The sequence below is a fragment of the Cydia amplana genome, chromosome 9 (assembly GCF_948474715.1).
Source record: "Cydia amplana chromosome 9, ilCydAmpl1.1, whole genome shotgun sequence".
Taxonomy (NCBI): Eukaryota; Metazoa; Arthropoda; class Insecta; order Lepidoptera; family Tortricidae; genus Cydia; species Cydia amplana.
In genome coordinates, this window is record NC_086077.1 from 15,760,603 (window position 1) to 15,782,925 (window position 22,323).

The 22,323-nt window shown below is 42.3% G+C and overlaps 1 protein-coding gene across 1 annotated transcript; it reads left to right on the forward strand.

The window, feature by feature from the left end:
• The first annotated feature begins 369 nt into the window (after positions 1-369).
• LOC134651217 (cryptochrome-1) lies at positions 370-21,256 on the forward strand. Its single transcript, XM_063506287.1, has 12 exons — positions 370-510; positions 1,731-1,877; positions 2,621-2,808; positions 7,360-7,476; positions 8,546-8,679; positions 9,116-9,211; positions 11,153-11,226; positions 12,822-12,948; positions 15,084-15,266; positions 17,228-17,395; positions 18,796-18,919; positions 21,106-21,256. The coding sequence occupies exons 1-12, from the start codon at positions 381-383 to the stop codon at positions 21,220-21,222; spliced, it is 1,605 nt and encodes a 534-aa protein (XP_063362357.1). The 5' UTR covers positions 370-380; the 3' UTR covers positions 21,223-21,256.
• Positions 21,257-22,323: the final 1,067 nt, after the last annotated feature.

Sequence of the window (22,323 nt, forward strand, 5' to 3'; positions counted from 1 at the left end):
AAGTACGTTATCAGTTTTTGAATGAATACTAATAGTTACGTCGTAATCTTGAATGAAAAAGGTAACAGATTGCAAAAAACGCTCGCTTGTAGGACTAAGGACTCGTCAAGATCATTTTGAACACCTAGCCAGCTTAGCCACTATTGCTGCTGACTGTAACAAGATTGGTTATATTCGCTGATGTCGGGTGTCAACAATATTTTAATGTTTATATCACCAATAAACAATACTCGCTATAGAAATAACGAGATCGAATCTAAACATGTATGAAACTATCGGCCATGTCAAACAGTTCGTACAATTAAAGCTTCTGAAATCAAAATGGCATAAAACTCACTATCTCATCTCGCAGTACCTTTCTTCTTCAGAACCGCTGATAAATGATGGGTGGAAGCGTCCTCTGGTTCCGCCATGGCTTGCGGCTGCACGACAACCCGGCCTTGCACGCCGCTCTGGAGGATCATACTGTCCCGTTCTACCCTATATTCATCTTCGATGGTGAGACAGCAGGTTAGTGATAATGAATGAATGAATGAATGAATTTTTTATTTCAGGCAACTAGTGGCCCATACATAAATACCTTAAAACTAGCATACATACCTATTACAAAAATATAACTAAACACTAAAAATACATAAATTCTCCTTCACAAGAATTAGAATATTTGACACATGTTGAATTTTATAACAAAATCTAGTAAAATAGATAGCAAATGAGCAATTTATCACAATATTGTAGATATTAAAGAAATATATGGAAATAATACAAAAATACAGCATCTGAAAGTTTCAAAATTAAAGTTTTTTACTTAACTTTCAAAAACGAAACAAGTAAGGATACCATTCGATTCCTCACATTTTATCCAAAAAAAGATTGTATAGAAACTATATACATAAACGCAATATTTCACCGACAAACATGCAATTTTTTTGTTTTGTTCATACGTGTTCATATTACAAGATGCGCTGTCAGTGACCTTGACGTCACGTTCACATAGCTATTTGTTATGGCTCCTCTACACGATGGGCCAGCGCCGGCCACTCCAAGGGACGCAGCCATGCGGTAGAATGAGATAGCAATATCACTTGCTCCCTCTAACGCATAAATGCGTCCCTTGGAGTGGCCGGCGCTGGCCCATCGTGTAGAGGAGCCATTAGGGGCGTTTCGCGAGCGAAGTACGACTGTCGGACTTTGACTATACTTCGTTTTTTTTTAGCATTACAAATAAGGTAAACAATCTTGATGTGTCTTTTAATGGAAAAACACATTTTAAAAATAAGTTACGGTAAATATGTAACAATTATGAATCTAATACGATCTTTTATAGTCTTCTGCTTTCATAAGTAATAGTTATTGATTTTTAAAAAGTGTTTTTCAATTAAAAGACATGTCATAATCGCTTACCTTCTTTCAAGTTCTTTCTAATGCTAAAAAAACGAACTATAATCATTTCTGACTTTTGTATTGTTTTAATGCAATGGGTCCCATATAGACATTTGATCCTAAAAACAAACCTGATTGATGTCGCCAGCATCCTTGGTTTGGTACAGTGCCTCAAGGGCCTAGTTTAGATTTAAGCTAGTTTTTAATTTCTTTTAGTAATACCGCTGTATATATCTTGTATGTCAATAAATGATTATTATACCTGATTGAGTGATACCATAAATGTGAATTTGTCATCTAGCCTATTAGAAGGAATTTACGAGGCTAATGAGACGTTTTATGGTTAGGAACGAAGCTGGTGGGTTACAATCGCATGCGCTACTTGCTGGAAGCCCTGGACGACCTGGACCAGCAGTTCAAGCGGCACGGCGGGCGGCTGATCATGCTCAAAGGGCAGCCCAACGTGGTGTTGCGGAGGCTCTGGGAGGAGTTTGGTAAGTTAACCAACCGCATGCGGTACTTGCTGGAAGCCCTGGACGACCTGGACCAGCAGTTCAAGCGGCACGGCGGGCGGCTGATCATGCTCAAAGGGCAGCCCAACGTGGTGTTCCGGAGGCTCTGGTAGGAGTTTGGTAAGTTAACCAACCGCATGCGCTACTTGCTGGAAGCCCTGGACGACCTGGACCAGCAGTTCAAGCGGCACGGCGGGCGGCTGATCATGCTCAAAGGGCAGCCCAACGTGGTGTTGCGGAGGCTCTGGTAGGAGTTTGGTAAGTTTACTTATTCTAGTAGGTATATTATATGACTAATATACATTTATTTAATTTCATTTGGGTCTTAGGTTAGGGTTTTACAATGTGAAGTACAATACCAAAACACTTACAAAACCTTATAAAAATACACACATTATAAAAAATCTGGAATTAAACATTATAATGAACCTGAGCCGCAGAGTTAGGAACCGACGTACTTATACGTGCCGTGTCCATAATTACCGCCTTCTGCATCTGACCCTTGATCCAACCATCCAGCGAGAGTCTCTAGATGTTGATCGAGACTCTTCGCTATGAGACCGTTCGCTGACACGACTATAGGAACAATAATTGACTATACATTTTATTGTTAATATAATGCGTCTATAAATCACCCGGTTGTCTACTTCTGCTACATGCTGAATCCTAATAATTTTTGGGTTAATTAACTTTATTCCATCCTCTAATAATCCAAACCCCGCCAGGCATCCGCAAGCTCTGCTTCGAGCAAGACTGCGAGCCGGTATGGCGCGCCCGCGACAACAGCGTGAAGCAGGCGTGTCGCGAAATCGGCGTGACCTGTCACGAACACGTGTCGCACACGCTCTGGGAACCCGATACCGTCATCAAGGCAAATGGAGGGATACCACCACTCACCTACCAGATGTTCTTGGTAAGTTAATAATATCTAGAGCTCAGTCAGCCAAAGATCGTGAAGCAGGCGTGTCGCGAAATCGGCGTGACCTGTCACGAGCACGTGTCGCACACGCTCTGGGAACCCGATACCGTCATCAAGGCAAATGGGGGGATACCACCACTCACCTACCAGATGTTCTTGGTAAGTTAACAATATCTATTAGAGCTCAATCAGCCAAAGGTCGTGAAGCAGGCGTGTCGCGAAATCGGCGTGACCTGTCACGAACACGTGTCGCACACGCTCTGGGAACCCGATACCGTCATCAAGGCAAATGGAGGGATACCACCACTCACCTACCAGATGTTCTTGGTAAGTTAATAATATCTAGAGCTCAGTCAGCCAAAGATCGTGAAGCAGGCGTGTCGCGAAATCGACGTGACCTGTCACGAACACGTGTCGCCACGCTCTGGGAACCCGATACCGTCATCAAGGCAAATGGGGGGATACCACCACTCACCTACCAGATGTTCTTGGTAAGTTCCCAACTAGCAAAAAGCGCTCTAACCACAGTCTCTAGACTACAATTTTTCGCTCTTATATTGATTTTATATCATCGTCTAAGCCCGGATTTGGGCACAACTTATAAGAGTATTTATTTTAATATCGTTCTAATATCAGTCTAATTGAATGCTGTTTGCACTCACAGTAATCTTTTTCAAAACTAAATTAAGCTGCCTTAGGCTAATATCGCTTTTACGTAAGTATCTTGTAAGCCTACAACTACATAGGCTTATATTGGTCGAACGTAAGTATCTTGTAAGCCTACATATGTAGGCTTATATTGGTCGAACGTAAGTATCTTGTAAGCCTACATAGGCTTAAGTTGGTCGAACGTAAGTATCTTGTAAGTCTACATAGGCTTATATTGATTTGTTTGTAAGGTCACACAGTCTCACACAGAGATTTGAAACATTCTATTTGTGATGTATAAAATATACGGGTGAAATTAACTGCAACGTGACAAAAATATATTAGTGTAAGTGTTTATGAATTATGTTAACTATAATAACGTGCTGTTTATCATCGTGTGTTTATGTTATGGTAAGTATTCACATGGGAAAATATTATTTACTGTAAAGTAGACCCTGTTTTACACTTCAAACTTCATGCGCCTAATCAAATATGGTATTTGAATATTTTTATAATTATTTTATTTCTTTATTTTGTATTGATAGTCAGCCATTGCTGTAGCTGTATTTTTCAAGCGCACTATTAGAGTCTTATAAGCATTCTGAATACAAATGATATGGCCATGTTGAATAAATTAGGGTTCCTTGCTTTACTTATACTTACAATAGTGTTCCCAAAAACGATTTAAGATCAAACCATGTTATATTGATCTTCACTTTTGTGATATAAGTGTCTTGATCCTATATCACTCCAATATCTTACTAAAGTGCTGCTGTTGATCTTATTATAGCTTTGAATAAGATCAGAAAAGTACGTACTTACAGTGTTCTTATGCTATGCCGATATTAGTCTTACATTCTTACAATAGCATTTAGAAATCTAATATAAAATTAAATGTACTTAGAAAATGGGGATATAAGACCAGGAACTCTCAAGTTCAATGAGACTTCGTAAATGGTGTTGTAAGAGCAAGATGCTTAAAATAGTATTATGCCATGTTGATATTAGTGTTACATTCTTACAATAGCATTTAGAAAGTCTAATATAAGATCAAATGAACTTAGAGAATGGGGATATAAGACCAGGTACTCTCAAGTTCAATGAGACTTCGTAAATGTTATTATAAGAGCAAGAGGCTCATAATAATATTATGCCATGCTGATATTAGTCTTACATTCTTATAATATCATTTAGAAAGTCTAATATAAGATCAAATGAACTTAGAGAATGTGGATATAAGACCAGGTACTCTCAAGTTCAATGAGACTTAGTAAATGTTATTGTAAGAGCGAGAGGCTCATAATAGTATTATGCCATGCTGATATTACTCTTACATTCTTATAATATCATTTAGAAAGTCTAATATAAGATCAAATGAACTAGCTTAGAGAATGTGGATATTAGACCAGATACTCTCAAGTTCAATGAGACTTAGTAAATGTTATTGTAAGAGCGAGAGGCTCATAATAGTATTATGCCATGTTGATATTAGTGTTACATTCTTATAATAGCATTTAGAAAGTCTAATATAAGTTAAATTGAACTTTGAAAATGTGGATATAAGACCAGACCTACTCTTAACCTTTTGGCCGCCGGACCTAGTCCGCAAAGACGCTCACTCACGCGCCAGAGTAAATTTTAAGTAAACAACTAATAAAAAGTTTAGGGATTGCAAATAGTGATATCGATATTTACAATTTATGGTAAAAATCTTCTCAATTTGGCTTTGTTCTTACCCAACTTTAATTTATTTCGAAAATGCCAAAAATTTACATATTTTTTACACACGACAATGTTAAAAATAAAGGTCTTTATCATTAAAAACAACCACTAAACAATATCGATTCATGACGTAATATCACTGCACTAGGCTGTACGAGAAGTCTTTTATACATGCCAACGGCGCGCATGGACTGGCCGCAGTGCAGACCGACAAGGACTGTTTCCGCGCGGATTAAGTAATAATAGTCTCTAGGTCAACGGCGTAAGCGCTCGTCGGTACGTAAACTTCATAAGCGTAACGTTAGAGCCGCGCATAGTGTGTCGATAATATAAATGTACCGGAACTGCATTGGGGAAAATTACACGTGGGTTGAATTGTCAATGAGTGAAGAACAAGAATATTTATTCAGTCATTTATTAATGTAATAGTTTGAAAAACAATTTAATAGTAGCATACGTAGCTTTACTTTATATCCTAACTCCTTATCAACGAACAATTCAGAGTTTTTTTACTTTCCATCCTAACTTCTTATCAAAAAATAATCAGCTGTCCTTTTTCGGTTTGGTTCCTGTGTTTTTCGGTTCGAGTGAACAAAGAAAATTTTAAGGGTTATAAACCGTCACATAATAAACGCTCGGCGCGCGGCGCGTCCTTTGTTCCTACGTGTGATTTAAAACAGTGTGGTATTTTTATACACTTGAACACGTGTGCGTGACTAAAAATATACATGTGAAAATTGTAATCATCTTTAATTTAAAATGACTCACTGCAGGGGTATCACTCCCCACTACACTATCATGTCAAAATTAATCATTTGTTCTGCAATTAGACCACAAGGACAGATTTACTTGTCTGACTCTACTATCTACAGCTGAAGAATCTCCCTGAACTTCAGCTATAGTTATGCCTGTCTCTCTCTCGTTTTACGTAATCTAGTTACTAGTTACCACCAATTGGCATTTAACAAGTGTTCAAATGCTTAAATAAAACGAGATTTGCGATTTGATATTTATTTTGAATATTCTCATATCGAGTTAACATTCCCATCCCTAGCTGTCTTGTATACAAGACAACGGCGACGAGGAACATGAAAAACGTTGAAAACTGGAGCAAATTTTTTGATAGCCTTATTATAAAAGAATGGATTTACATATAATGGCTGCTTTAAATGCATTTTTTTAAACAAAGACCTAAAACATTAAAAAGAGTGTAAAAAAATTACAATTGATATTTTTTTCACATTTACCGAGCGGTTGAATTTGTGTCTTGTATACAAGACAGCGGCGCCAGTGTACCGTTCTATCGTTGTCTTGTATACATGCCAACGGCGCTCAAAGGGTTAAGTTCAATGAGACTTAGTAAATGTTATTGTAAGAGCGAGAGGCTCATAATAGTATTATGCCATGTTGATATTAGTCTTACATTCTTAGAATAGCATTTAGAAAGTCTAATATAAGATCATATGAACTTAGAGAATGTGGATATAAGACCAGGTATTCTCAAGTTCGCTGAGACTTAGTAAATGTTATTGTAAGAGCGAGAGGCTCATAATAGTATTATGCCATGTTGATATTAGTCTTACATTCTTATAACAGCATTTAGAAAGTCTAATATAAGATCAAATGAACTTAGAGAATGTGGATATAAAACCAGGTACTCTCAAGTTCAATGAGACTTAGTAAATGTTATTGTAAGAGCGACAGGCTTATAATGGTATTATAAAATGCTCTTATATACATATATAAGACTAGGTAATAAGACTAAACTTACTAAAGTGCGTATTAGCTTGTCTAAGACTAATATAAGAGCGATGATATGTTCAAAACAAAAATAAGAGCGCTATAAGCTCACTACTCTTATAAAGTGCGCAATCTGAGACTTTTTTGCTAGTTGGGTTAACAATGTCTGGGGCTCGCAATGCTCGCATACGCTCTAGAGATATCCGTAGATATCCTATCAGTCATCTGCGAGCATACCACACGCAATTGACTCTAGTGGTCTTTTAAAACTAGGAGTACAGGCGTAATGTAGTATATATTTCCAATACAAGTTGACGTTAGTGCATTCTAATTCCTATCTTATGTCTTCCTCTCCCTAAAACCTGCTGCAAAATCTGTAGTCCTTTTTTTCTTAACATTAGACCACGTATGTAACTTGTAAAATCTATGTTATAGCATACCGTAGCAACGATCGGAGACCCGCCTCGGCCGGTCGGGGATTTAGATCTGAGCGGCGTCAGGTTCGGCACGTTGCCAGAGTGCTTTTACAGCGAGTTCACCGTCTTTGACAAGGTATGGATTGATTGATATTGATACTACATTTGTGACTGGCAGAAGGAAATGCATGTTCTGTCTTACCCTCTGACAGTATTAGTGGCGAAGAGTCAGAGAGTCAGCTGGCGAACTAATTGTGTTATCTCTAAATAGTACCTATCGAGACAAATTGTGTGTGTGTGTGCCTAAGTAGTCTTCTTCATCATAGTAGTTATTTAATTCTGAACTGAATCTATCAAGAAACACACAATTCGGAACATGAAAATGATATGCCCAATATTTGTCTTCTAAGCCGTATTATGGGCAAGCGAAGCAGTAGCTAGTGAGAGGTTTTAAATAATAAATCAGAGGTTTTTAACACTTAAATCCTTATTTATTTTATCAGGACATATTATTGCCTCGAGTAAATTAAAACGGAGACAGATTGACAGGAGAGATGCTACAGGATTCATTCGGATGATTATTTCGACACGTTGCGTTCAGAAACTAACTACAATTATCAAAATAACAATTTAAACGTTTTACAGACTATTATTTTACAGAGGTTACACCTTCTGCTTCGCTTGCCCACAATACGAAAGAACACTACAAAATACCAAATTCTTTATTTGTTTAAAATACACGTGGCTATGATTTCGGGGATTGAGCCGCCCGGTAAGCAGAGAATTGCTTGTGTTGGGACTGTTGGGAGGCACCGCTCTTGGCACTGTTGTGTTAGTGTAAGTGTAAGGCCTGAGTGGACGCTCGAGTTGGGCGTGCAGCGAGGCGGGGCGTGCGGCGTGCATGTTAAACAAATGCAAACGTATAGGAGCGGCCTTAGTGCACGCTGCTCAAATTACTCCTGACCCCGACGCCACGCTGCACGCCCCTCCGAACGCTCCGCTTCGAGCGTCCACTCAGGCCTTACGGGCGTGCAGCGGTACGGGTCGTGCGGCCTGCATGTTAAACAAATGCAAGCGTATAGGAGCGGCCTTAGTGCACGCTGCTCCAATTACTTGTGAGCCCGATGCCACGCTGCACGCCCCGCCGAACGCTCCGCTTCGAGCGTCCACTCAGGCCTTACACTTAAGCTTTTTCTTTCTTTCAGACTCCTAAGCCGGAAGACTTCGGGATCCACCGGGAAAACGAGGACATTCGGATGATCCGCTGGGTCGGAGGGGAGACCACGGCGCTTAAGCAGATGAAACAGCGCCTAAGCGTGGAGTACGAGACATTTTGCAGGTACAATTGATAGAAATTATACAAATTATTTATTATCTTACCTAACTAACCTACCGACTGCGCCAGTATGTGTTTTACTTATATATCTTAATATGTATTAATTTACTTGTCATATACAAACAATTTATATAAGATTCTTATAACCGCTGAACCAACTGAGTTATTCAGTTTCAATCATTTTCTATAGATCCTGTCGATAGATCCAAAATGGATCTAGTGAGACAAGTTTTTCTTCTTAGATCCAAAATTTATGTTGACAGTCAGACTCTAGAGCAGGGAAAATACTTAATACCATTAGATCCATTTAATGTTACTATGATCAAAATGTATCTAAAGACGCAGTGAATATTCCAGCACATTCTTCATTAGCAATACATGTCGTCAACATTAAATTGAGAATATTCTATTACTATTTTTAAAAATGTGTATTATTTAGGGGCTCCTACCTGCCGACCCACGGCAGCCCTGACTTGCTTGGGCCGCCCATCTCTTTGAGTCCGGCGCTACGGTTCGGCTGCCTGTCCGTCCGGAGGTAAATACCACTATCGAAAGTTTGACTATTCGTAAACCTTATTGAAACGACATAAGGTTCATTTACCAATGGTTAGATGACCTCGTACCTGCCACCATACAAAATTATAGCCAAGGAAGTTTGAATCTTGTTGTATTTTCAATTGGGTTGAATTTCATTTGTTTGAATATTTTACGATGCCTAATGTTATTGTCTAAAATTTTATTTTTGATACGAGCTTTTATCGCTGACTACTTTTATTTCAACATGAAACTAATCCTCGCCGAGACACTACGAGACAATTCTAACAAACCCAAACACAATTAAGTTGCGTTGTTTTGTCACGAGAGTTCCTATGGCCAGCCTATGGAAAATGGTGTAAATCCACAGAACATATTAAAGAGGTTAGAATGGCTATCACGTCGTATCGTTCCTCTCCACATTTACTAACACTCGCGCAACGGTAGTAAAAACTAGCTAGCGCCTTGTGTGCGTGGTGAATGGATACGCCTCCTTTAGACAGATTTGATGTCTGGCTTCTTAATCTGAACATTATTGTGGCGCAAAAAGGCATGTTTACTTCATTTACGGTCAGCGCGGGCGAGTAGCATGCGAGCGTTTGCTCAAAACCCCGCGGCGACATGTACCCTGCTCGCATCGCCATTCTAACTTGTTCTGTGGGTAGATCCATTTAGCTTTCAAGATTTGACCCGAACATACATAAGTAGGTACAAAAAATGTAACTATTGCAAGCTAAAAAACCGGCCAAGTGCGAGTTGGACTCGCGCACGTTGGGTTCCGAATCATTACGCAAAAAACGGCTACAGAAATACATCATCTGTGAAAATTTCAACTGTCTAGCTATCACGGTTCATGAGATACAGCCTGGTGACAGACAGACGGACAGAGGCGTCTTAGTAATAGGGTCCCGTTTTTACCCTTCGGGTACGGAACCCTATTAAAACCTTATAAACAGTCGATCCTTTTCCACATTTCAACTGCATGCAGTGATGCATAATATAATGCATATTGGAAACGGTCGCGAACTAAGAACTGTTAAGAATGAAATCCCGTGAAGGACCGAAAGGCACTACATCTTTTTGCGCGCTCTTAATCGGTCTTTAGGTCCTTTCGTTCAGTTTAGGATTGGAGAGCGTTTTACTGAGTGAAACAGAAAACGGTCGGAACGAAACGGTTCACAATGTCGCTGGCACAAGTGCGAACGAGATGAAAGAATCACGTGACAAATATGTTTTTTTTATATCGTGTTAACGTGTTTTAATGTTTAATATCGACCTAATTATATCGTACAAATTGAATTATATTTGTTACCAAAGATTGGGAAAAAATCAAGTGTAAAACCGATTCCTATTCATTCCCGGCTCTCAACAAGTTCAACGACCGAACTGAACTAAAGGAACTAAAAGAGCGAACTAGTTCGTTCAACCGATTGACCGAGAGCGGAGCGCCCTCTGTAGTGAACGAGCCTACGATCGTTACATTGTTGATGAAGTTGGTGTGTTTACACTGAATATGAATCATAAAGGCTTGGTTGATTATGCTGTGTATGCAATATGTATTACATGGAACAATGACTGATTTACAGACTACACAGATACCAGGGTGCCTAGCCAAGATGCCAATCGTTCGCTCCGTAGCGAACGATACGCGAATGTCTCTCTGTCGCACTAATTAAGAGTGATGGAGAGAGATTACCGTTTCTTTCGCCACGGCAAACGTCGCAACTTGGCTAGGCACTTGGGTTGATTTTTAAGTGATCGAAGTTAAACTTTCGTGGGACATATTTTAATAATCAAATAGGTACGGTTTGACTCACATAATTATTCGTCGCTACTGGCGACATGTTTCATGTGTAGCGACGAATAATTACGTCGTTAAACTTTTGTTTAGATTTTTGAGTAAGGTCAGGTTCAGCCTTTCTGAGTGTCCGATATGTTTCAGTTTCTACTGGGCCATCCAGGACCTGTACCGGCAAGTGCACCAAGGCCGTCTTCCGTCCAACCAGTGCATAACAGGTAATATTACAACGTCAAGCATCTAATCACTAACCTTAGTGTAAGGCCTGAGTGGACGCTCGAAGCGGAGCGTTCGGCGGGGCGTGCAGCGTGGCGTCGGGGTCACAAGTGATTTGAGCAGCGTGCACTAAGGCCGCTCCTATACGCTTGCATTTGTTTAACATGCACGCCGCACGCCCCGCCCCGCTGCACGCCCAACTCGAGCGTCCGCTCAGGCCTTAAACTTATACAACAGAGTCCCCCGTCGCATCTGTTGTGTGTTTGTATTATGTTCGTGATAAACTCAAACACTACTGAACAGATTTTACATACGGTTTTTACCTATCGATAGAGTGATTCTTGAGGAATGTTTGTGTATAATTTGTTAACCCGTGCGAAGCGGCGGCGGGTTGTTAGTAGGTATCAGTATATGATACTTTTTAGGGTTCCGTGCCCAAACGTGGCCAACGGGGCCCTAATGTCCATATTGCTCTATCAGTCTGTCAACGGACTATATTTCATAAATCCTTATAAACTTGCAATTGCCGCTGTAACAACAAATATGTAATATCATCTTCCTCGCGTTGTCCTGGCATTTTGCCACGGCTCATGGGAGCCTGGGGTCCGCTTGGCAACTAATCCCAGGAATTAGCGTGGGCACTAGTTTTTACCTACACAGTTTGGGCAAAAAAACAAGCAAAAAAACGGTCACCCATCCAAGTACTGACCCCGCCCGACGTTGCTTAACTTCGGTCAAAAATCACGTTTGTTGTATGGGAGCCCCACTTAAATCTTTATTTTATTCTGTTTTTAGTATTTGTTGTTATAGCGGCAACTGAAATACATCATCTGTGAAAATTTCAACTGTCTAGCTATCACGGTTCGTGAGATACAGCCTGGTGACAGACGGACGGACGGACAGCGGAGTCTTAGTAATAGGGTCCCGTTTTTACCCTTTGGGTACGGAATCCTAATAAAAAAAACCGCATAGTAACAAATAAAGCGCGAATCCGAGTCGCACTTGACACAAAATGTTACCCATAATTTAACGAGAGAAACGTTAAACTTAAATAATACAATACCTTTATTAACTTGAAGGTTCCAGGCTTTTTTGGTGCTTCCTTTTAAACCTTTGGAAGGTTTGGCAAGACTTTTACTTTTGCCTTGTTTTTTTTGGCTCTTGGACCAAACTTTTACTTTTGCCGTTCATACTTCATAAACAACAATTAAAGGCACTTATTTTGGTACGGGACGTACATTTTTTACATCGTAAGGAAACGCCGACATCGGGCATCGAAATCCTAAGCTTAATTTTAAATTCTTACTCCATAGTGTCTCACCTGTGTTCTTTTTTGTGTTTTTCTTTTTTTTTAAAGTGTCGAATGAACTTTTGCCTGCTGTATTTTATACGTATCATACGACCTTCAATAAAAAAAGTATACTCCCACTTACAACCCCTCTGGTGTTGCGGGTGTTTATGGGCGCTGGTAATCGTAATTACACATAAGAATTGAATTCATTTTGTTCATAAATCAAACGAAACAAAACAAATGCAGCTTTGTTTCAATTAAAAGTACCCTTGCCCTTGATGTGACACAAACGTTCCACGTGTGCAGGGCAGCTCATCTGGCGAGAGTACTTCTACACGATGAGCGTGAACAACCCGCAATACGGGCAGGTGGCAGGCAACCCTATCTGCTTGGACATCCCGTGGAAGGAACCCAGCGGTGACGAGCTCGAGAGGTAAGGGATGTGTCACAAACGCTCCACGTGTGCAGGGCAGCTCATCTGGCGAGAGTACTTCTACACGATGAGCGTGAACAACCCGCAATACGGGCAGGTGGCAGGCAACCCTATCTGCTTGGACATCCCGTGGAAGGAACCCAGCGGTGACGAGCTCGAGAGGTAAGGGATGTGTCACAAACGCTCCACGTGTGCAGGGCAGCTCATCTGGCGAGAGTACTTCTACACGATGAGCGTGAACAACCCGCAATACGGGCAGGTGGCAGGCAACCCTATCTGCTTGGACATCCCGTGGAAGGAGCCCAGCGGTGACGAGCTCGAGAGGTAAGGGATGTGTCACAAACGCTCCACGTGTGCAGGGCAGCTCATCTGGCGAGAGTACTTCTACACGATGAGCGTGAACAACCCGCAATACGGGCAGGTGGCAGGCAACCCTATCTGCTTGGACATCCCGTGGAAGGAGCCCAGCGGTGACGAGCTCGAGAGGTAAGGATGTGACACAAACGTTCCACGTGTGCAGGGCAGCTCATCTGGCGAGAGTACTTCTACACGATGAGCGTGATCAACCCGTAATACGGGCAGGTGGCAGGCAACCCTATCTGCTTGGACATCCCGTGGAAGGAGCCCAGCGGTGACGAGCTCGAGAGGTAAGGGATGTGTCACAAACGCTCCACGTGTGCAGGGCAGCTCATCTGGCGAGAGTACTTCTACACGATGAGCGTGAACAACCCGCAATACGGGCAGGTGGCAGGCAACCCTATCTGCTTGGACATCCCGTGGAAGGAGCCCAGCGGTGACGAGCTCGAGAGGTAAGGGATGTGTCACAAACGCTCCACGTGTGCAGGACAGCTCATCTGGCGAGAGTACTTCTACACGATGAGCGTGAACAACCCGCAATACGGGCAGGTGGCAGGCAACCCTATCTGCTTGGACATCCCGTGGAAGGAGCCCAGCGGTGACGAGCTCGAGAGGTAAGGGATGTGTCACAAACGCTCCACGTGTGCAGGGCAGCTCATCTGGCGAGAGTACTTCTACACGATGAGCGTGAACAACCCGCAATACGGGCAGGTGGCAGGCAACCCTATCTGCTTGGACATCCCGTGGAAGGAGCCCAGCGGTGACGAGCTCGAGAGGTAAGGATGTGACACAAACGTTCCACGTGTGCAGGGCAGCTCATCTGGCGAGAGTACTTCTACACGATGAGCGTGAACAACCCGCAATACGGGCAGGTGGCAGGCAACCCTATCTGCTTGGACATCCCGTGGAAGGAGCCCAGCGGTGACGAGCTCGAGAGGTAAGGATGTGACACAAACGCTCCACGTGTGCAGGACAGCTCATCTGGCGAGAGTACTTCTACACGATGAGCGTGAACAACCCGCAATACGGGCAGGTGGCAGGCAACCCTATCTGCTTGGACATCCCGTGGAAGGAGCCCAGCGGTGACGAGCTCAAGAGGTAAGGGAATATTCCAGTCACTTTATGTAAATGTTAGTTTCGGTTATTATAATTTTTCTACGTAACAGATACGACACGATCAACACGAATTCGGATCCAAAAGGTCGTGCCAGCATAATTATTTTACGCAAAGATGCGGGTAAAGTTCGGCATATCGTAAGTGACATTCGAAAACTCTTTCAATAGGGGGTATTACTGCAATGTTCTGCCGCCAGAGTGCAGCACTAGTCTATCGTAATCCATAGAGTAACTTATACATACAGTGCCTTAAACTGTTTTTTGACAAGTTTTCACAGAGTAAAATATGACGTTGATGCATCAATCGGTTTGAAAATCGAAATTTAATTATCTCGAATATGCATGAGTGATAGAGAGGTTAGATAACGAAATTTTGATCTTCTTGTTTCGCGGTAGACCCTCAGATTGTGATGGATTGTGGTCACTACCGCAGCGAAACACAGTTTCGCTTAATATCCTATTGGTTGACGTAATATTGTGCAAAAATTCTAACTGGCTTTCAAATATAATTTAAGGTTGTCATGCAGGTAATAATCAAAACTGAGAGCAACTCCCGAATCTTCTGACATTCCTATCCACAGTATCTATCCAGAGTGAGTTCAAGTTTCATCCAAGACAGTAATTTAGTCCGCTTTTAAATGTATTCCTATCATGTTGTACAGCTGGATGGAAGGCCGCACCGGGTTCCCATTCATCGACGCGGCCATGCGGCAGCTCCGCATCGAGGGCTGGCTCCACCACGCCGTGCGGAACACCGTGGCCTCGTTCCTCACCCGGGGCACCCTCTGGCTGTCCTGGGAACACGGGCTGAACCACTTCCTCAAGTACCTGCTGGACGCTGATTGGTAAGATAACAATACTGCTGGTACAGTGTACAGTCGCAGTCAGTATCGGAGTCAGTCAGTAACTCCGCATCGAGGGCTGGCTCCACCACGCCGTGCGGAACACCGTGGCCTCGTTCCTCACCCGGGGCACCCTCTGGCTGTCCTGGGAACACGGGCTGAACCACTTCCTCAAGTACCTGCTGGACGCTGATTGGTAAGATAACAATACTGCTGGTACAGTGTACAGTCGCAGTCAGTATCGGAGTCAGTCAGTAACTCCGCATCGAGGGCTGGCTCCACCACGCCGTGCGGAACACCGTGGCCTCGTTCCTCACCCGGGGCACCCTCTGGCTGTCCTGGGAACACGGGCTGAACCACTTCCTCAAGTACCTGCTGGACGCTGATTGGTAAGATAACAATACTGCTGGTACAGTGTACAGTCGCAGTCAGTATCGGAGTCAGTCAGTAACTCCGCATCGAGGGCTGGCTCCACCACGCCGTGCGGAACACCGTGGCCTCGTTCCTCACCCGGGGCACCCTCTGGCTGTCCTGGGAACACGGGCTGAACCACTTCCTCAATTACCTGCTGGACGCTGATTGGTAAGATAACAATACTGCTGGTACAGTGTACAGTCGCAGTCAGTATCGGAGTCAGTCAGTAACTCCGCATCGAGGGCTGGCTCCACCACGCCGTGCGGAACACCGTGGCCTCGTTCCTCACCCGGGGCACCCTCTGGCTGTCCTGGGAACACGGGCTGAACCACTTCCTCAAGTACCTGCTGGACGCTGATTGGTAAGATAACAATACTGCTGGTACAGTGTACAGTCGCAGTCAGTATCGGAGTCAGTCAGTAACTCCGCATCGAGGGCTGGCTCCACCACGCCGTGCGGAACACCGTGGCCTCGTTCCTCACCCGGGGCACCCTCTGGCTGTCCTGGGAACACGGGCTGAACCACTTCCTCAAGTACCTGCTGGACGCTGATTGGTAAGATAACAATACTGCTGGTACAGTGTACAGTCGCAGTCAGTATCGGAGTCAGTCAGTAACTCCGCATCGAGGGCTGGCTCCACCACGCCGTGCGGAACACCGTGGCCTCGTTCCTCACCCGGGGCACCCTCTGGCTGTCCTGGGAACACGGGCTGAACCACTTCCTCAAGTACCTGCTGGACGCTGATTGGTAAGATAACAATACTGCTGGTACAGTGTACAGTCGCAGTCAGTATCGGAGTCAGTCAGTAACTCCGCATCGAGGGCTGGCTCCACCACGCCGTGCGGAACACCGTGGCCTCGTTCCTCACCCGGGGCACCCTCTGGCTGTCCTGGGAACACGGGCTGAACCACTTCCTCAAGTACCTGCTGGACGCTGATTGGTAAGATAACAATATTGCTGGTACAGTGTACAGTCGCAGCAGTCGGTATCGGAGCGGCCAAGGTGTTCACAATATCTGAACAAGCACTCTGACGCCTTGACAATAGAGGCGTGCTCAGATATTTGAGAGCACCTTGACCGCTCCGATATATCTGATGGCGCCTGTACCTAAATTATTGTTTTCAACATGGGATGGGCTCTCGATTAGAGGGCGAAGATTCGCCGTATTCGATAGCAAATGGACCAAAAATAAATCGACTTCCTGTACATTTTTCTGCTCTTCTCAGAGTTAGAAATTATTCACATAATTATAGTCTTTGATAATTATCCCAAGTATGGATGGTGCTATATTTATTTTCTTGGAATTTTTTGATAGTAAAAAATAATGATTGGGGCGTTTTTTATATTTTAGATTATAATCAAATCGATAATTATCAGGCATAAAAATCACGAAAATTATCAAGATAACTGTCATTGATAATTATCCTTTCGAACCCTGACTCTTTTATCCAGCGAACTTTATGTTAGTATTAGTACGTCTATTTTATATGAAAAACAACGGACTTGGCATAACTTGAAGTTTTATTAAGATAACCCGTCTACGTCTACAGGTCCGTCTGTGCCGGCAACTGGATGTGGGTATCCTCCAGCGCTTTCGAGGCATTACTGGACTCCGGAGAATGCGCGTGCCCCGTCCAACTCGGACAGCGACTGGACCCGAGCGGCGAATATGTTCGCCGCTACGTGCCCGAGCTCACTAACATGCCGCCGCTCTACATGTAAGTGTACTTTGTCGTATCCTTATGACTGAGGGACGTGTAAAACTTAGGGTCGGTTGCACCAACCAGTCTGTCGCCGTCGAAGAGTTCGCAAAATTTTATTGTATGGGATGTTTCATAGTTCGCTGCTGAGTGACGTTAGTCAGTCCGTCAACTTTGGTTGGTGCAACTGCCCTTAAACTCTTAAGCTTTGGATTCCTCCGAAAACGGTGCCGTAATATGACGGCCGCTATATAGCGATGAATGACGTCACTAGAACGTTGTCTATGTAAACAAGATGGCGCGGTTTCCTAGACGGCGTTGATTGTCAACGTAACGTAAAAAAGCGGTGCCGTCATTTGGATGACGGCCGTCATGACGGTGTCGATAGTTTCGTGAATGTTTTATTAGATAGCGGTGACGCCATTTTGAATAAATGACACGAGATTTGAATAAATGATTCCGTACTACGATTATTTTCCTCTTCTGATGATATTTCATCCTCCAAGTAAATTATAGATGATCAAGCAAATCTTGTCAGAAGAAAAAGGCGCGAAATTTAAATGTTCTATGGGACGTTATTCCTTCGCGCCTTCATTTTTCAAATAGGGATGTTGACATGAATCGCGAATATATAATATGTTATGTTTTTACCATAGCAGGGAATATTAGAACGCGGAAAATCATATTTTGCAAGTGTAAATATGCGTAATAAATTAATTAAAAATAATCAAAAGTATTTAAAATAATGCCCAGTATCACGTGACTGCAAACGCCAATCGGAGCGCGTGACGTAATCACAGTGGAATCACCAAAGACAAGTTATAAAACCTGCCTAAGTGTCTACAGATTATCGTACCGAAACGCGATCTTGGTGCGGTGCGGCGCACGAATCGATAGTGTGTGTGTGTGTGGTGGTGCGTTGAGGACGCAGCTATAAGTTAGAGCGAGAAAGAAGGTCGCTGTCCGATGCGGTAGTGTGTTAAGGCTTTAAAAAAAATTGTCAGTTGCCATATAAAGAATTTAAAAAAATGACTGACAGCAGTTTGTTTAAAACGCCGTTACGTCATCAAGGTCACGTGACAGTTTGGAGCGTTTAGGCGCGAAATTTAAACACGAAACTTATTATACATGTTTTGTTATTCAAAATTAATGAATATATTTTTTTAATATTTTTTTCTGTAATTATTACGTGTACACAAAATAAAACCAGTTCCAAAAAATTGTCAACATCCCTATTTGGCGCTTTGACCTTCGTGGCTGACGGTGTGTTATGACGCCGTGGTACTTTCCACATGTCGTTACCGTAAAGACGGCCGTCTTTTGCGGCCGCTATATGACGGCCGTCATATTACGGCACCGTTTTCGGAGGAATCCAAAGCTTTACATGTACTTTGTGTATATTCCCCGTTTGATTGTAGCTACGAGCCATGGAAGGCGCCCATCGACGTGCAGGAGCGCGCCAAGTGCGTGATCGGGCAGCACTACCCAGCGCCCATCGTCAACCACTTGGCCGCCGCGCAACGCAACCGGAACGCTATGCAGGTAACAACAGGCCTACCGCGAACACCGAAGCTCCCTCTTCCTTCTCTGTCACTCTAATTACGCCTTAGTTGAAGAAAGATGCCTTTTATTCTTGGTACTGCTCTCTCACTCCATTCACTGTGCATTGAGCAAAGAAAAATCAAATTTCACGTATAATGTCTTTGTTGAAAAATGTTCATTTGTAGGTTTGTTTCCCATAAAGTTTTAAGTCATAATGTATTGTTTGTCATATTATCATTAGTCATAAAACTGAAGCCGTTAACTTTTCAGGATTTTCGTAAGCATTTCCTATAGATAGGTTAGGTTTAGGATTGTTTTATGGCAATCCTGAAAAGTGACGCGTTACTAAACCAAATGAATTATGACATAATTCAATTGAATTATAACTAACGAAAATGCGGGCAAACAGTACATTACGACTTAAAACTATTTGGGAAACAAGAGAGACCTTTGTAGGTAACTAAGCGCTTTGCTTCCTCTTTTCTTATGCGCACTGCCAAGGAATGGAATTCCTTGCCGACGTCTATATTTCCGAGCTCATATAACCCGGCAACCTTCAAATCAAGAATGAACAGGCTTCTGGGCAGGCTCGCTCCATCGTAGGCCACGTCTTCGCCTCGGCTAGTCTGTGGCCATGAGTAAGCCCATTTATAATTAAAAAAAAATAACTGAATTTACTCTAAATAAATGTGTACTTTATATTTAAATGAAATGTTACAACATTTGACATTTGTCCGTGACACAGTACCTCGCTGCCGTCTGCTATGCGCATTATAACGAGCGAGACGTGGACTGTCCACACCATAATATACTCAAGAACACGTGACGCCCCACGGACGGCCAGGTGCGCGGTATTCGCCTATTAGCTTTTCCAAGGTGGTTTACCATCCTATTTCTACACTTTGTTGTGACTTTTCTCAGCCCCGTGAGTTTTCTTTAGCGACGTTTCATTTATTTTTTGCCATTTTTATTTATTGTGACCTTTTTTGCAACTTTTGTGTTACTTCTACTCAGAATCACGAGCTCTTTCGATCCTAATAGGGTAAAAAAATGTCCCAGAGTTTTTTTCCTATTGTGTTACCATTTCTCCATATACTTTGTATGGTGGCAACAAAAAGGAAAGTTTAAAAAATGTATGGAAATTTTATTTTTTCTCCTATAAGGATGAAAAGGGCTCGCGATCCTGACTAGAAATAACACAAAAGGGGCCAAAAATTTCACAATATATAAAAATGGCAAAAAATAAATGAAACGCTCAGTTCAATGGTAAACCTGACTCAATTATAGGTTCCTAAAGATAAAGATCTATGACCAGTGCATGTTCAAATCCCCAGCAAGATAACACAACTGACTGACTCTATCACGCGACATACATACCTTTCTGTTTCTAATAGGGAATATTACGCGAAACTCTGCGTAGGGGGTCACAATTACTCACAATCTGAGGGTCTACCGCAAACGAGAGAGTCGAAATTTTGTTATATAACCTCTCTATCACTCTTGCATATCCGAACGATACAGAGGCAGATAGCAGAGTTTCGATTATCGCGTTTCCCGGTAGACCCTTTGTAAACAAACCGCCTTGATGTATCAATGTCATATTTTATTGTCTGTGAAAAACTTGTCAAAAAAACAGTTTAAGGCACAGTATGTATAAGTTACTCTATGGTTTACGATGGGTGCTAGTGCTGCACTCTTGCGGCAGAACATTGCAGTACCTAATACCCCCTATTTGTACAGTATAAAACACAGGTAACGGGGCATGGCGTTAATTTTTAAACTGTTTTTTTTGAAGTGAAAACTTCTTTAGCGGCGCTGTGCACTTTTTGAGGTGGGGAAAAAATGTTAAACTCGAGACAGCGTAAGACGATCACGTAACCGTAAGACGGTTACGTGACCGTAAAACGGACACGTGACCTGATCGAAAAACTGTTACATGTCATTGTTTTTCTTTATTGATTTAAATGCCATCTAGTGAGTTTCCCTCTAACAGGTATTAATATAACTCGAGTACTAACAGTGATGTGCTTAGGGGTTTCAAGTAATGCGACGAAATAACGCTAGATGGCGTTAACCTCAATTATACATAGTGCTGCAGACATTTTGCACTAGTCATTGAGTTTTCACTTCTGCCGGCACTCCCGGAGTGCAACCCGTTGTTTTTTTTAATGGCCGTTATTTCGCAGGAGCTTCGTCAGATGCTTCAAAAGGCGCCGCCGCACTGCTGCCCGTCGTCCGAAGACGAAATTCGCCAGTTCATGTGGCTGCCCGACGACACGTACGTGCAGGCCACCACTGCTTAACAACCCAAGGAATAAGGTCCTAAATCGCGTGGCAACTGGGTTTAGCTGGGGAGAAATTATCAGTTTGAGGAGTTCTAAAGTACTTATATGGATTTGTTCGGTCTTAAGGTATTTTGGGAAACCCAGGGAAACTGAAATCTATTGTGTCTGGAAATAGGCCACACATGGCTTACCTTCCACGAATTTGTAAATTTCTGGGCTATGCCAACTGGATTGTATAGGCCTCATCCACGGTTTAAGGGCCCGTTTTATATAGTTTTTCGTAAATAACTCTTAAACGGTGGCTCGTAGCAAAAAATGTTCTACAAAAACATTCAGTACACTTTTACGATAGGATCAATATTTTAAAATATATTATTAAGATGGGAAAGTCACGTATAATTTGTTCTAAGGTCATTTTTTTTAGTTTTTCATAAATAACTCGTAAATGGTGGCCCATAGCACAATATTATCTGTTACATAAATAATCTATTTGAGATTCCTTATAAAATAAAATAAATTGGCAATTTTTGGTGTACTATTGTGTGTGTTGACCTCATGATAATTGTAAACGCTTCATAATGCGTGTCTGTGTAGTCTGGTCTCATCGCTTGAGATGTGAGGTATTTGATTGGCTAGGCTAGGACATAAGTATGGGACTATAGGCTTTAAGCGTGCGTGGCTCTCGGGTGAGGCGATTATATAAAAAATCTGGCGGCTTAGTCGACCAAAAATTATATAAAAATTTTATGAATTAGAATTTAGAATCTGACACTGAAATTTTTACGAGTTAAGAGTGTCTGTGAATTTTATGACATTATATCTTGTTGATGCCAAATGAATATTATAATATATATCGTTATGATACATGTATGTGATTTGATGTATCTTAATAAAATAATTATAATATCAAGTAAACTGATGCTGTCTTGTATGATATTCAGTTCAGAGAACAAATATTTCCTAAGTTTTAGATTAAATTCGTTCAATGGTTTCTTCATACTGGATAGAGTCTGGCTACTGAAATATTACACAAATGTTTGGCGCGAAATTCCAAAAAAAATTCGGCTGGTCACACTTTGTGGTAGGAATTATAGTTATGATACTAGAAAATATTTTTGA